This window comes from Bombina bombina, chromosome 7 (assembly GCF_027579735.1).
Source record: "Bombina bombina isolate aBomBom1 chromosome 7, aBomBom1.pri, whole genome shotgun sequence".
NCBI classification, from domain to species: Eukaryota; Metazoa; Chordata; class Amphibia; order Anura; family Bombinatoridae; genus Bombina; species Bombina bombina.
In genome coordinates this window covers 450,657,673-450,670,602 of record NC_069505.1, presented here as the reverse complement: position 1 = coordinate 450,670,602, position 12,930 = coordinate 450,657,673, and the positions used below count along the sequence as shown (strand labels likewise).

General features: G+C 47.8%; 1 protein-coding gene across 1 annotated transcript in view; it reads left to right on the top strand.

Moving 5' to 3' along the window:
- Positions 1-12,930, top strand: part of LOC128666687 (oocyte zinc finger protein XlCOF6.1-like) — a 192,720-nt gene that overhangs the window by 41,338 nt on the left and 138,452 nt on the right. The window contains exons 2-3 of the mRNA XM_053721416.1: positions 1,899-2,052; positions 6,482-6,608. Coding sequence (XP_053577391.1) covers positions 6,488-6,608 — 121 coding nt within the window. The 5' untranslated portion in view covers positions 1,899-2,052; positions 6,482-6,487. The remainder of the gene's footprint in view (positions 1-1,898; positions 2,053-6,481; positions 6,609-12,930) is intronic.

The window sequence follows — 12,930 nt, the reverse complement described above, 5'->3', positions numbered from 1 at the left end:
TCCAAGCGGGCAGAAGTCCTCATCGAAGCGGCAAGAAGTCTTCATCCAGACAGCATCTTCTATCTTCATCCATCCGGCATGGAGCGGTTCCATCTTCAAGACATCCGGTGCGGAGGATCCTCTTCTTCCGATGGTCGCTGAAGAATGAAGTTTCCCTTTAAGTGACTTAATCCAAGATGGCGTCCCTTACATTCCGATTGGCTGAATTCTATCAGCCAATAGGAATTAAAGGTGAAATAATCCTATTGGCTGATCCAATCAGCCAATATGATTGAGCTTGCATTCTATTGGCTGATTGGAATAGCCAATAGAATGCGAGCTCAATCCTATTGGCGGATTGCAACAGCCAATAGGATTTTTTCACCTTTAATTCCTATTGGCTGATACATTTCCGATTGGCTGATAGAATTCTAAGGGACGCCATTTTGGATGACGTCACTTAAAGGGAAACTTCATTCTTCAGCGACCATCGGAAGAAGAGGATGCTCCGCACCGGATGTCTTAAAGATGGACCCGCGCTGAATGGATGAAGATAGAAGATGCCGTCTGGATGTAGACTTCTGCCCGCTTCGATAATGACTTCTGCCCGCTTCGATGAGGATGGATGTCCGGACTTCGTAAATTGTATGTGGATCTTTAATTATATTTGTTAAATATTTAAGTTAGGGGGTGTTAGGGTTAGGCTTAAGGTTACGTTAGGGTTAGGTTTAGGTGTTAATTTATTTATGTAGTGATACCGGAGGGCGGCGGTTTAGGGGTTAATAGGTTTATTATAGCGGCGGTGTGGGCAGATGGCAGATTAGGGGTCAATAATATTTAAAAAGTGTTTGCGATGTGGGAGGGCGGCGGTTTAGGGGTTAATACATTTATTATAGTGGCGACGATGTCGGGAAGCAGCGGAATAGGGGTTAATACGTTTTTTAAGTGGCGGCGATGTCCGGAGCGGCAGGTTAGGGGTTAATTAATTTATTATACTGTTTGCAATGCGGGAGGGCCTCGTTTTAGGGGTTAATAGGTAGTTTATGGTTGTTAGTGTACTTTTTAACACTTTAGTTATAAGTTTTATACTACAGCTTTGTAACGTAAAATTCTGACTTTAGATGGCAGTATGAATCTTGCGGTTATAGGCTGTACCGCTCAATTTTTGGCCTCCCAGGCAAACTTGTAATACCGGCGCTATGGGAGTCCTATTGAAAAAGGACTTTTTTAAAAATGCGGTACTGACGTTGCGTGACGGCCAAAAAGGTGTGCGGTACACCTATACCTGCAAGACTTGTAATAGCGGTGTTAGGAAAAAAGCATCGTTATGAAGCATAACAATGCTTTTTCACTCATAACACAAAACTGGTAATCTAGCTGTTAGACATTAAAGACTGCCTCTAATCTGAATGCATTTTGACCACTAGAGAGCATTAGTTCATGTGTTTTGTATAGATAACATTGAGCTTATGCACGGGAATTTACCTAGGAGTGAGCACTGATTGGCTAAAATCAAAGTCTGTCAAAAGAACTGAAACAAGAGGGGGCAGTCTGCAGAGGGTTAGATACAAGGTAATTACAGAGGTAAAAACGTGTATTTCTATAACAGTGTTGGTTATGCAAAACTTGGAAATGAATAATAAAGGGATTATCTTTCTTTTAAAACAGCAAAAATTCTGGTGTTGACTGCCCCTTTAAGTCTTTACCATCACAATATTTAAAGCTTTTAGTAAAACAAATAATATTGGTCACATAATTTTATCATTGTCATCAAAAAGAAAGCAATACAATTTGAAGAGGCCTAATTATCTAACCAAATATGTAGTAATTAACTATAATGGTTTCATTGTCAGTGAAGTTTGCGTGACATAGACACAGATCTGTACATTAATATGTATTATTTACACTCTCCTCTCTAGTTATAGGTCATTGTTACTGTGAGTGACAAGGTGAGTACCTATTACTCAGTGTTGCACACGTCACTAAAGGACCACAACCATTTATTGGAGTATTGGGGCTGATTCAACTGTCACCAACAAGAAGAAGACTGAGAAGAACCAAACCTCAGAGGAGGTGAGGACGATTAGTCATATTGTCACTTAACTGCTGCTGTGTGTGACGTCTGGTGCTGAGTGGCCTTTATACAACACATACACAGCACAACCCCAAGGGGAGTGAGCACACTGACCATGTAGTCTGTTCATGGTCTCTGGGTTTGTTCATGGTCTTTATACAACAAACACACATCACAACCCCAGGGGGAATGAGCACACTGACCATATGGTCTGTTCATGGTCACTGGCCGAGCTCTGGGTTTATTCATGGTCTTTATACAACACACACAGCATAACCCCAGGGGGAGTGAGCACTCTGACCATATGGTCTGTTCATGGTCACTGGCCGAGCTCTGGGTTTGTTAATTTTCTTTATACAGCACAACCCCAAGGGGGATTGAGTACACTGACCATATGGTCTGTTCATAGTCGCTGGCTGAGCTCTGGGTTCGATCATGGACTTTATACAACACACACAGCACAACTCCAGGGGGAATGAGCACACTGACCATATGATATGTTCATATTCACTGGCTGAGTTCTGGGTTTGTTCATGGTCTTTATACAACACACAGCACAACCCCAGGGGGAGTGAGCACACTGACTTTATGGTCTGTTCATGTTCAGTGGCCGAGCTCTGGGTTTGTTCATGGCATTTATACAACACACACAGCATAACCCCAGGAGGAGTGAGCACACTGACCATATGTCTGTTGATGTTCACCAGCTGAGCTCTGGGTTTGATCATGGCCTTTATAACACACACGCACCGCACAACCCCAGGGGGATAATGAGCACACTGACTATATGGTCTGTTCATGGTCACTGGCCGAGTTCTGGGTTTGTTCATTTCCTTTATACAACACACACAGCACAGCACCAAGTGGGGATTGAGCACACTGTCCATATGGTCTGTTCATTGTCACTAGCTGAGCTCTGGGTTTGTTCATGGCCTTTATACAACACACACACAGAGCACAACCCCAAGGCGGATTGAGCACACTGACCATATGGTCTGTTCATGGTCACTGGCTGAGCTCTGGCTTTGTTCATGGCCTTTATACAGCACAACCCCATGGAGAGTGAGCATATTGACTATATGGTCTGTTCATGGTCACTTGCTGTTCTCAGGGTTTGTTCATGGTCTTTATATAACACACACAGCACAAACCCCAGGGAGAGTGAGCACACTGACCATATGATCTGTTCATATTCACTGGCCGAGCTCTGGGTTTATTCATGGTCTTTATACAACACACACAGCATAACCCCAGGAGGAGTGAGCACACTGACCATGTGGTCTGTTCATGGTCACCGGCCGAGCTCTGGGTTTGTTAATTTCCTTTATACAACACACAGCACAACCCCAAGGGGGATTGAGCACACTGACCATATGTTCTGTTCATAGTCACTGGCGGAGCTCTGGGTTTGATCATGGCCTTTATACAACACACACACAGCACAACCCTAGGGGGAGTGAGCACACTGACCTTATATTCTGTTCATGGTCACTGGCTGAGCTCTTGGTTTGTTCATGTCCTTTATACAACACTCAGCACAACCCCAAGGGGGATTGAGCACACTGACCATATGGTCTGTTCATAGTCACTGGCTGAGCTCTGGGTTTGATCATGGCCTTTATACAACACACACACAGCACAACCTCAGGGGAGTGAGCACACTGACCTTATGGTCTGTTCATAATCACTGGCTGAGCTCTGGGTTTGTTCATGGCCTGTATACAACACACACACAGCACAACCCCAAGGGAGATTGAGCACACTGACCATATGGTCTGTTCATGGTCACTGGCTGAGCTCTGGGTTTGTTCATGGTCTTTATACAACACAGCACAACCCCAGGGGGAGTGAGCACACTGACCTTATGATCTGTTAATGGTCAATAGCTGAGCTCTGGGTTTGTTCATGGCCTTTATACAACACACACACACAGCACAACCCCAGGGGGAGTGAGCATACTGACCTTCTATTCTTTTCATGGTCACTCGCCGAGCTCTGGGTTTGATAATGGCCTTTGTGCAACACACACACAGCACAACCCCAGGGGGAGTGATCACACTGACCATGTGGTCTGTTCATGGTCACTGGCTGAGCTCTGGGTTTGTTCATGGTCTTTATACAACACAGCACAACCCCAGGGGGAGTGAGCACACTGACCTTATGATCTGTTAATGGTCAATAGCTGAGCTCTGGGTTTGTTCATGGCCTTTATACAACACACACACACAGCACAACCCCAGGGGGAGTGAGCATACTGACCTTCTATTCTTTTCATGGTCACTCGCCGAGCTCTGGGTTTGATAATGGCCTTTGTGCAACACACACACAGCACAACCCCAGGGGGAGTGATCACACTGACCATGTGGTCTGTTCATGATCACTGGCTGAGCTCTGGGTTTGTCCATGGCCTTTATACAACACACACACACACCACAACCCCAGGGGGGGGAGTGAGCACACTTACTATATGGTCTGTAAATGGTCACTATTTGAACTCTGGGTTTGTTCATGGTCTTTGTGCAACACACACAAACACACACAGCACAACCCCAGGGGGAGTAAGCACACTGACCATATGGTCTGTTCATGGTCACTGGCCGAGCTCTGGGTTTGTTCATGGCCTTTATACAACACACACACAGCACAGCCCCAGGGGGAGTGAGCACACTGACCTTATATTCTGTCCATGGTCACTGGCTGAGCTCTTGGTTTGTCTATGGCCTTTATACAACACACCGCACAACCCCAGGGGGAGTAAGCACACTGACCATATGGTCTGTTCATGGTCACTGGCCGAGCTCTGGGTTTGATCATGGCCTTTATACAACACACACACAGCACAACCTCAGGGGAGTGAGCACACTGATCTTATGGTCTGTTCATAGTCACTGGCCGAACTCTGGGTTTGTTCATGGCCTGTATACAACACACACACACACACACAGCACAACCCAAAGGGGGATTGAGCACAATGACCATATGGTCTGTTCATGGTCACTGGCTGAGCTCTGGGTTTGTTCATGGTCTTTATACAACACAGCACAACCCCAGGGGGAGTAAGCACACTGACCATATGGTCTGTTAATGGTCAATAACTGAGCTCTGGGTTTGTTCATGGCCTTTATACAACACACACAGCACAACCCCAGGGGGAGTGAGCACACTGACCATGTTGTCTGTTCATGGTCACTGGCTGAGCTCTAGGTTTGTCCATGGCCTTTATACAACACACTCTGTAAATGGTCACTATTTGAACTCTGGGTTTGTTCATGGTCTTTGTGCAACACACACAGCACAACCCCAGGCGGAGTGAGCATACTGACCTTATGGTCTGTTCATGGTCACTGGCCGAGCTCTGGGTTTGTTAATGTCCTTTATTCAACACACAGCACAACCCCAAGGGGGATTGAGCACACTGACCATATGGTCTGTTCACGGTCACTGGCTGAGCTCTGGGTTTGTTCATGGCCTTTATACAACACGCACAGCACAACCCCAGGGGGAGTGAGCACACTGACCATATGATATGTTAATATTCACTGGCTAAACTCTTTGTTTGTTCATGGTCTTTATACAACACAGCATAATCCCAGGGGGAGTCAGCACACTGACCTTAAGATCTGTTAATGGTCAATAGCTGAGCTCTGGGTTTGTTCATGGCCTTTATACAACACACACACAGCACAACCCCAGGGGGAGTGAGCATACTGACCTTATATTCTGTTCATGGTCACTGGCCGAGCTCTGGGTTTGATAATTGCCTTTTATGCAACACACACACAGCACAACCCCAGGGGGAGTGAGCATACTGACCTTATATTCTGTTCATGGTCACTGGCCGAGCTCTGGGTTTGATAATGGCCTTTATGCAACACAGCACAACCCCAGGGGGGGAGTGAGCACACTTACTATATGGTCTGTAAATGGTCACTATTTGAGCTCTGGGTTTGTTTATGGTCTTTGTAGAACACACACAGCACAACCCCAGGGGGAGTGAGCACACTGACCTTATGATCTTTCATGGTCAATAACTGAGCTCTGGGTTTGTTCATGGCCTTTATACAACACACACACACACACGCACTGACCTTATATTCTGTTCATGGTCACTGGCTGAGCTCTTGGTTTGTTCATGACCTTTATACAACACACACAGCACAACCCCAAGAGCAGTGAGCACACTGACTATTTGGTCTGTTCATGGTCACTGGCTGAGCTCTGGGTTTGATAATGGCCTTTATACAACACACACACAGCACAACCCCAGGGGGGGGGGGAGTGAGCACACTTACTATATGGTCTGTTCATGGTCACTGGCTGAGCTCTTGCCTTGTTCATGATTATTGTCAGTCAGATTAGTCTGTGTTTACACTTTGCAAGTTAAATTCCTCCTTTATGGTTTTGTTAATTTTGTTTTATTATTTTAAGAATCAAATGGAGTTTGATGACGTTGCAGTTTATTTCACGGAGGATGAGTGGGGCTGTTTATCTAAAGAACAAAAAGAGCTTTATAAGGATGTGATGATGGAGAATTACCAGACCCTCAGGACTCTAGGTAATAATTTATATAACTCTACAGGGAATGGGACAAAAACTCATATAAGTGACACATAATCTTGTGTTAAACAGCTATAAAATCTGTGTGTTGGTTATTACAGACATAATACAATCATGCATGAGATATACAGCCCAGTGCACCCTTCCCTTGCACTGCTCCCTGCTTGGTCATCTAGCTGAGGTCCCACGATATGGCCAAGTACAGGAATGCCCACTCTAAGGTCAAGACTGGAATGCCCACTTGAGACAGAAGACTAGAACAGGATACAGAAGCTGTGTTGACACCCACTGCAGAGTTTGAGTACAATAGCTGGATATTGGCACTTGGAAGACCCTCCCTGTAGAGCTTGGATACAGTAGCTGGAGGCTGGCACTTGGCAGACACTCCCTGCAGAACTTGTGTGTAGTAGCTGGAGGCTGGCACTTGGCAGACACTCCTGGAGAACTTGTGTGTAGTAGCTGAAGGCTGGCACTTGCCAGACACTCCCTACAGAGCTTGTGTGAAGTAGCTGGAGACTGGCACTTGGCTGGCCTCGGCAGACACTCCCTCCTAGAGAACTTGTGTGTAGTAGCTGGAGGCTGGCACTTGGCAGACATTCCCTGCAGAGCTTGTGTGTAGTAGCTGGAGACTGGCACTATACACAGAGGATATATTATATGGGGGGGGCAGATGACCCTTATTTACAATGCAGGGTCTCATGTCACTGTAAGCTGCATGTGATAGCCATAGAGACCAGCACCCCCTGCAGCACTATACACAGAGGATATATTATATGGGGGGGGGGGCAGATTACTTATTTAGAATGCAGGGTATCATGTCACTGTAAGCTGCAAGTGATAGCCATAGAGACCAGCACCCCCTGCTGCACTATACACAGAGGATATATTATATGGGGGGGCAGATGACTTATTTACACTGCAGGGTCTCATGTCACTGTAAGCTGCAAGTAATAATGTTTATGAAAGAAAAGTTTGATGGCACCACTACAGGTAAATAGAGTCTTTTCACCATTCACAATTAGGGCAAATTGGCCTATAATTATAGTATTTAATTGTGGTGTGGTGCTTAGTATCTACAGTTACATTTAACTTAAATTCAATAGAGAATTGAACACAAGGATACTATAGTAGCACTCCTAAGACTCTAGTAGGTCACATAAGTTAAAAAATATTAATCTTTATTAGAACATATTTTAAAAAAATGGGTTAAGTTAAAAGTAAAATGTTAGCAGAAATTAATGTCAGTTTAATATCTGACTAGTAAAGGGTTGGTGCTGGTAGTTAAATAAATGCAAGCTCAAAATTAGATATACTCAATTATTCCTAGTGTATTACCAAAATAATGGTAGTTATCAATCTACAAGATAACAATCATATATCATCAAGTATGTTATATGCAAGTTCTGGCAATTTTACACTAAAGATCTAAGTGCTCTCTAGGTTCAGTTATAGTATTGGAGCTGAGATAATATCAGTTCCTCTTAATTGCAATTATAATATCAATATTGGCATGAATTGTTCTTTTTGTGAAAATTGTTGAACAACATATTAAAATATTGTATTATCTGATAGATATATTTGCAAATAACAGCTAATCACTAGTATAATATCAAGCTATAATATGGCTTATGAATTAAAAATTAGCTGCTCCTGGAATCTGCAGCGCTGGATGGAGGGAGCTTTGACCGGAGGTGGAAAGAGGCCCCCCTCTCTCCTTCCTCTCGGTTGTATTGGCTGGCTGGGGGACAGGAGGGGCTGAGGCAGAGGCTTTAAAGGGGGCAGGCTGAGCAGCACAATAATTTGTTTATCGGAAATGGAGCATCTTTGTGTGCTGTTTGTCCTGCTCAGCCTGCGTCATGGCAGGGATAGAGGAGCTGCTATTGCAGCTTAGGGAGGTGGCAAAGGAGCGTGGCCCTACCTGGCTTGAGGGTCAGGTCCGGTCTCTTTTCGGCACTCCGGTGCCTGTTGCAGCGGTGGGGCGGGCTGCCCCTAGGAAGAAGTCGGGCAGGATCTCCAAGCCTCCATTGAGGCTCAGCCCAGAGGTGCGCGGGAGGGCCGGTGGCGGCCGGAAGGTGGCGCCTAGCGCGCAGAAGAGGCCTGTTTCTGGTGCGGTGGCGGTCGAGGCAGTTGGGCAGTCCAGGCCCGTGGCGGTGACGGAGTCTCAGGCTGGGAGGAGCGGCAGTGATCCGGAGCTGAGGCCTATGGCGGTAACGGCCGCTGCATGCGGTACTGGGGATGGGGGGGTTGATTACGTCCGGGAGCGGCCTGATTGTGAGGGAGAGGGTTCTCTGGGGGGGGGGGGGGGTCAGAGCTGGGCCTAGCGGCTCTAGGAGGGAGCATGGAGGGGTGGAGGGTGGTGTTATTGTGGGGGGAATCTCTGCCCCTTTGCAGCATCATTTTAGTGAGGGTATGATTGGGGTCAGCCCAGGTCCTTGCAGGTTGGGTGGGAGAAGGGAGATAACGGTTCAGGCAGAGGTCCATAGGGGCATTTCATCTGGTACCTGCCCCATGTTAGTGGAGCAGGAATATGGGTCTGGAGAGGAGGTGGAGGAGTTAGAGAGTGATCCAGGGGTGGTTGGGTTGTACCTTGATTCATCAGATGAGGAGTGTGTCCCCCCCCTGTCCTGGGGCCAGTGGTAAGCCTGTTAGCCGGTTTGGGGGTGTTGTTAGTAGGCCCACTGGGGGTGTCATTAACCCTGGGGTGTCATTTGCTTCGGGGGTCGGTGGTGTTGATGATGTGGGGGGCTCACATGTGAGTTTTTCTTTTTCAGAGGCAGGGACTACTGGGCAACGGCCTGGCCACGTCCACAGCAGCGGATTCTATGGACGGCCTAGAGGAGGACTTCTTTGGCCTGCACGGCTCTTTGACAGACTCCATTCGCATAGAGCCTGACGATGGCGGACAGCAGGATACGTTGCCCGTTGCTGGGGTCGAGGTGAGAGGAGGGGCTAGGGGGGTGGGGTTGGCAGGATCTCGGGGTAGGGCCAGGCTTCCTATGGGAAATATTCGGAGTGGTGGGGGGGGGGGGCAGACGGTCGGGTGTTTTGGTAGGCCAAGGGGGTGTTCCTAGGGGGGGAGCTAGAAGACGGCCAGTGGCGGAGGCCGCATGGTCAAGAGGTGATGGGGGTGTGGCTCCTAAAAGGGGAAGGGGGGCACACACGGCTAGGGGTGCCATTCAGCCACAAGGGAGGCGGGGGGAGGGGTTTTTTTACCACTTAATTTGTGTTCACGTGCTGCTGTTTTCCAGGAAGCTACACGGCAGCCGGACCAGTCTGCACGGAGTAAGTGGGGTGCCGCGTGCAAGTTCAAGCACGAGTGCTCAGGGTGTGGGGGAGCTCACCCCTATGCGAGATGTTTACAGAAGGGAAAGGCAGGGGGAGCAGGAGATGCGGCTGACAAAGGGGGTGACCCCGGTGAGGCTAGACGCGATGGAGCATTGGCTCGTTCTGTACGCTAGGCGGCGGGGTTGTCGCGAGATGGCGGCGGTTTTGTATCATGGTTTTCAGTTCGGTTTAATTATTCCGTCGCAAGGTGGTAGTCGGGTATTCAGGGGTAATTTGAAGTCGGCCTGCTTGTGGCTGGAGGTGGTACGGGAAAAATTGAACAAGGAAGTGTCCTTGGGGCGTATGGCTGGTCCATTTGATCATCCTCCCATTGCGGACTTGAGAATATCTCCGCTTGGGGTGGTTCCCAAGAGGGAGCCTGGTAAGTTCCGGCTAATCCATCATCTCTCTTTTCCCAAAGGGGGATCAGTGAATAATGGTATCCCTCAGGAATTGGCATCGGTGAAATATGCCTCTTTTGACCAGGCGGTGGCGTTGGTTAGGGAGGCTGGTCCTTCTGCCTTGTTGGCAAAAGTTGACATAGAGGCGGCGTTCCGGTTGTTGCCGGTGCACCCGTCCTCGCATCGTTTGTTGGGTTGTTGTGTGGATGGCTTGTACTACGTTGATTTGTGTTTGCCTATGGGCTGCTCCATTTCGTGTTCGTTGTTTGAGCAGTTCAGTTTGTTCCTGGAATGGGTGGTTTCTGTGCGGTCAGGTTTGTCGTCATTGGTGCATTACCTTGACGATTTCTTGTTTGTCGGCCCGGCTGGGTCGGAAGTTTGTAGGAGGCTACGTGATGTTTGCTGTAAGGTGGCGTTGGATTTTGGTGTGCCAATAGCCAAGGAAAAATCGGAGGGGCCGGTGTCGGCCCTGGATTTCCTTGGTATTACGATTGACTCCGTCACTATGGAGTGCAGACTGCCCGTTGATAAAGTGAAAGATTTGCTGGAGATTGTCGACCGCTGTTTGTTAGAGAAGATGATTACGTTGCGTGATCTTCAGTCATTGGTTGGCAAGTACAATTTCGCGTGCAGAATCATCCCCATGGGGAGGGTTTTTTGCAGGTGGTTGTCCTTAGATACGGCGGGTGTCGTCAAGCCGCACCATTTTGTGCGTTTGTCGAGGGAGCTGAAAGATGACTTGAGAGTGTGGCGGTGTTTTTTGTTGGGTTTCAATGGCTCTGCATTGATTCAATCGCCTAGGATTTCGAATGAGGAGTTGGGACTGGTGACGGATTCAGCTGGTAGTTGTGGTTTCGGGGCTTACTTCATGGGCCATTGGTGTGCGACTGAATGGCCAGCTGAATGGTTGTCTGGTGGCTTAGTGAAGAACTTGGTTTTCTTGGAGCTCTTCCCAATTGTGGTTTCGCTGTACGTTTGGGAGGCTGAATTGAGTAACAGGTCGGTGGTGTTCTCGACTGACAATATGGGGGTTGTTTCTGCTTTGAATACCTTGACGGCTTCATTGTTGCCGGTGTTGCGTTTGTTGCGTCTGTTGGTTTTAAAGTGTTTGAGGATGAACGTGGGATTGGGAGTCCAGGCTGAGGGTATTGGGTATTTTGGAAAGGGGTATTGATCTTACTGGTGCACTGTTGGATTGGATGTGGGAATGGGGGTGCCAAAGATTATCCCCTTCGGCTATGGATAGGCGTATGGCAGCTTTGTCATTTCGTTTTAAACTGCTTGGTCTGCACGATGCTATAAAGGTTTTTTGTGTTCGGCAGGTATTGAAGGGTTTAATAAAGGGGTCGGTTGGCCCGTCCCCGAATAGGAGGAGGCTAATTACTTTTTGATTGCTGCAAAGGTTGTATGAGGTCCTGGAAATCATGTGCCGGTTGGTTTTTGAAACTTGTTTGTTCAGGGCGGCTTATGTTCTGGCCTTTTTCGGGGCTTTTAGGGTCTCAGAATTAGTTAGCAAAAATCTGAATTTGATGGGTGTTTTGGGTTTATCGGATGTGATTTTATTTGATTCTAGAGTGGAGATATTTTTGAGAAAAAGTAAGACAGACCAGCTGGGGAAGGGTAGGGCGGTTGTCCTTTTTCCCAGTGGTTCCTTGGTTTGTCCTTGGCGTTGTGTTCAGGAGTACTTGGGGGTTCGGCCGGGAATTGAGGGTTCGTTGTTAATTCACCAGGACGGGAGTCCTATGTCGCAGTTTCAGTTCAAGGCGGTGCTTAAAAAAGCGTTGAACCGGTTGGGAATCAATCCGGCTGATTTTGGAACCCATTCTTTTCGGATTGGGGCTGCGACGAAAGCGTCCATGAGGGGGCTTTCCAAGGCGGAAGTTAAAAGGGATTGGCAGGTGGGGTTCGGGTCGTTTTCGGTTGTATGTGCGCCCTGAATTGGGTATTTGAGGTGAATTTTTCTTGTGGTTCATTGATCTTATATGTTTTTAGGTGTGGAGCGTTTGTGGTTGGTCGGCCACCCTTTCATTTATTGGGCCCGGAGGGCAGCTTCTGCGAAGGTGGATGGTTTGCAGTTGGGTATTGCCAAATCTCGTGGTGAAGTGAAATGGTTTGGTGTGAGGGGACTAAGATGGGACGGATTACTGCCTCTGGTGTTGGATTATTGCAGGCGTTTTCAGCCTCCAACTGTGTTGGTAATCCATGCTGGGGGGAATGACCTTGGTTTTTTGCCGCAAAGAGAGTTGTTGAGAATCATGAAGAGGGACATTGGTAGATTAAAGAGCTTGTTCCCTTCTTTGACAATTGTGTGGTCGGATATTCTGCCGAGGATGGTGTGGAGGGCGGCCTGGGACCTGGTGCGCCTGGATAAGAGCAGGCGGAAAGTAAATAAGATTATGGGTGCTTTTGTGCGGAGGCTTGGGGGTTCGGTCGTTCATCACTCAGACTTGGCGGAGGTTGGTGAGGGTGAATTCTATCTGCCTGATGGTGTGCATTTAAATGATTTCAGGCTGCAGCTTTTTATCCTCAATTTTAAGGAGGCGCTATGTGCGGTTGGTGGTTTGGCGGGACTGGGCTGAGGTGTCAGGCCAGTCG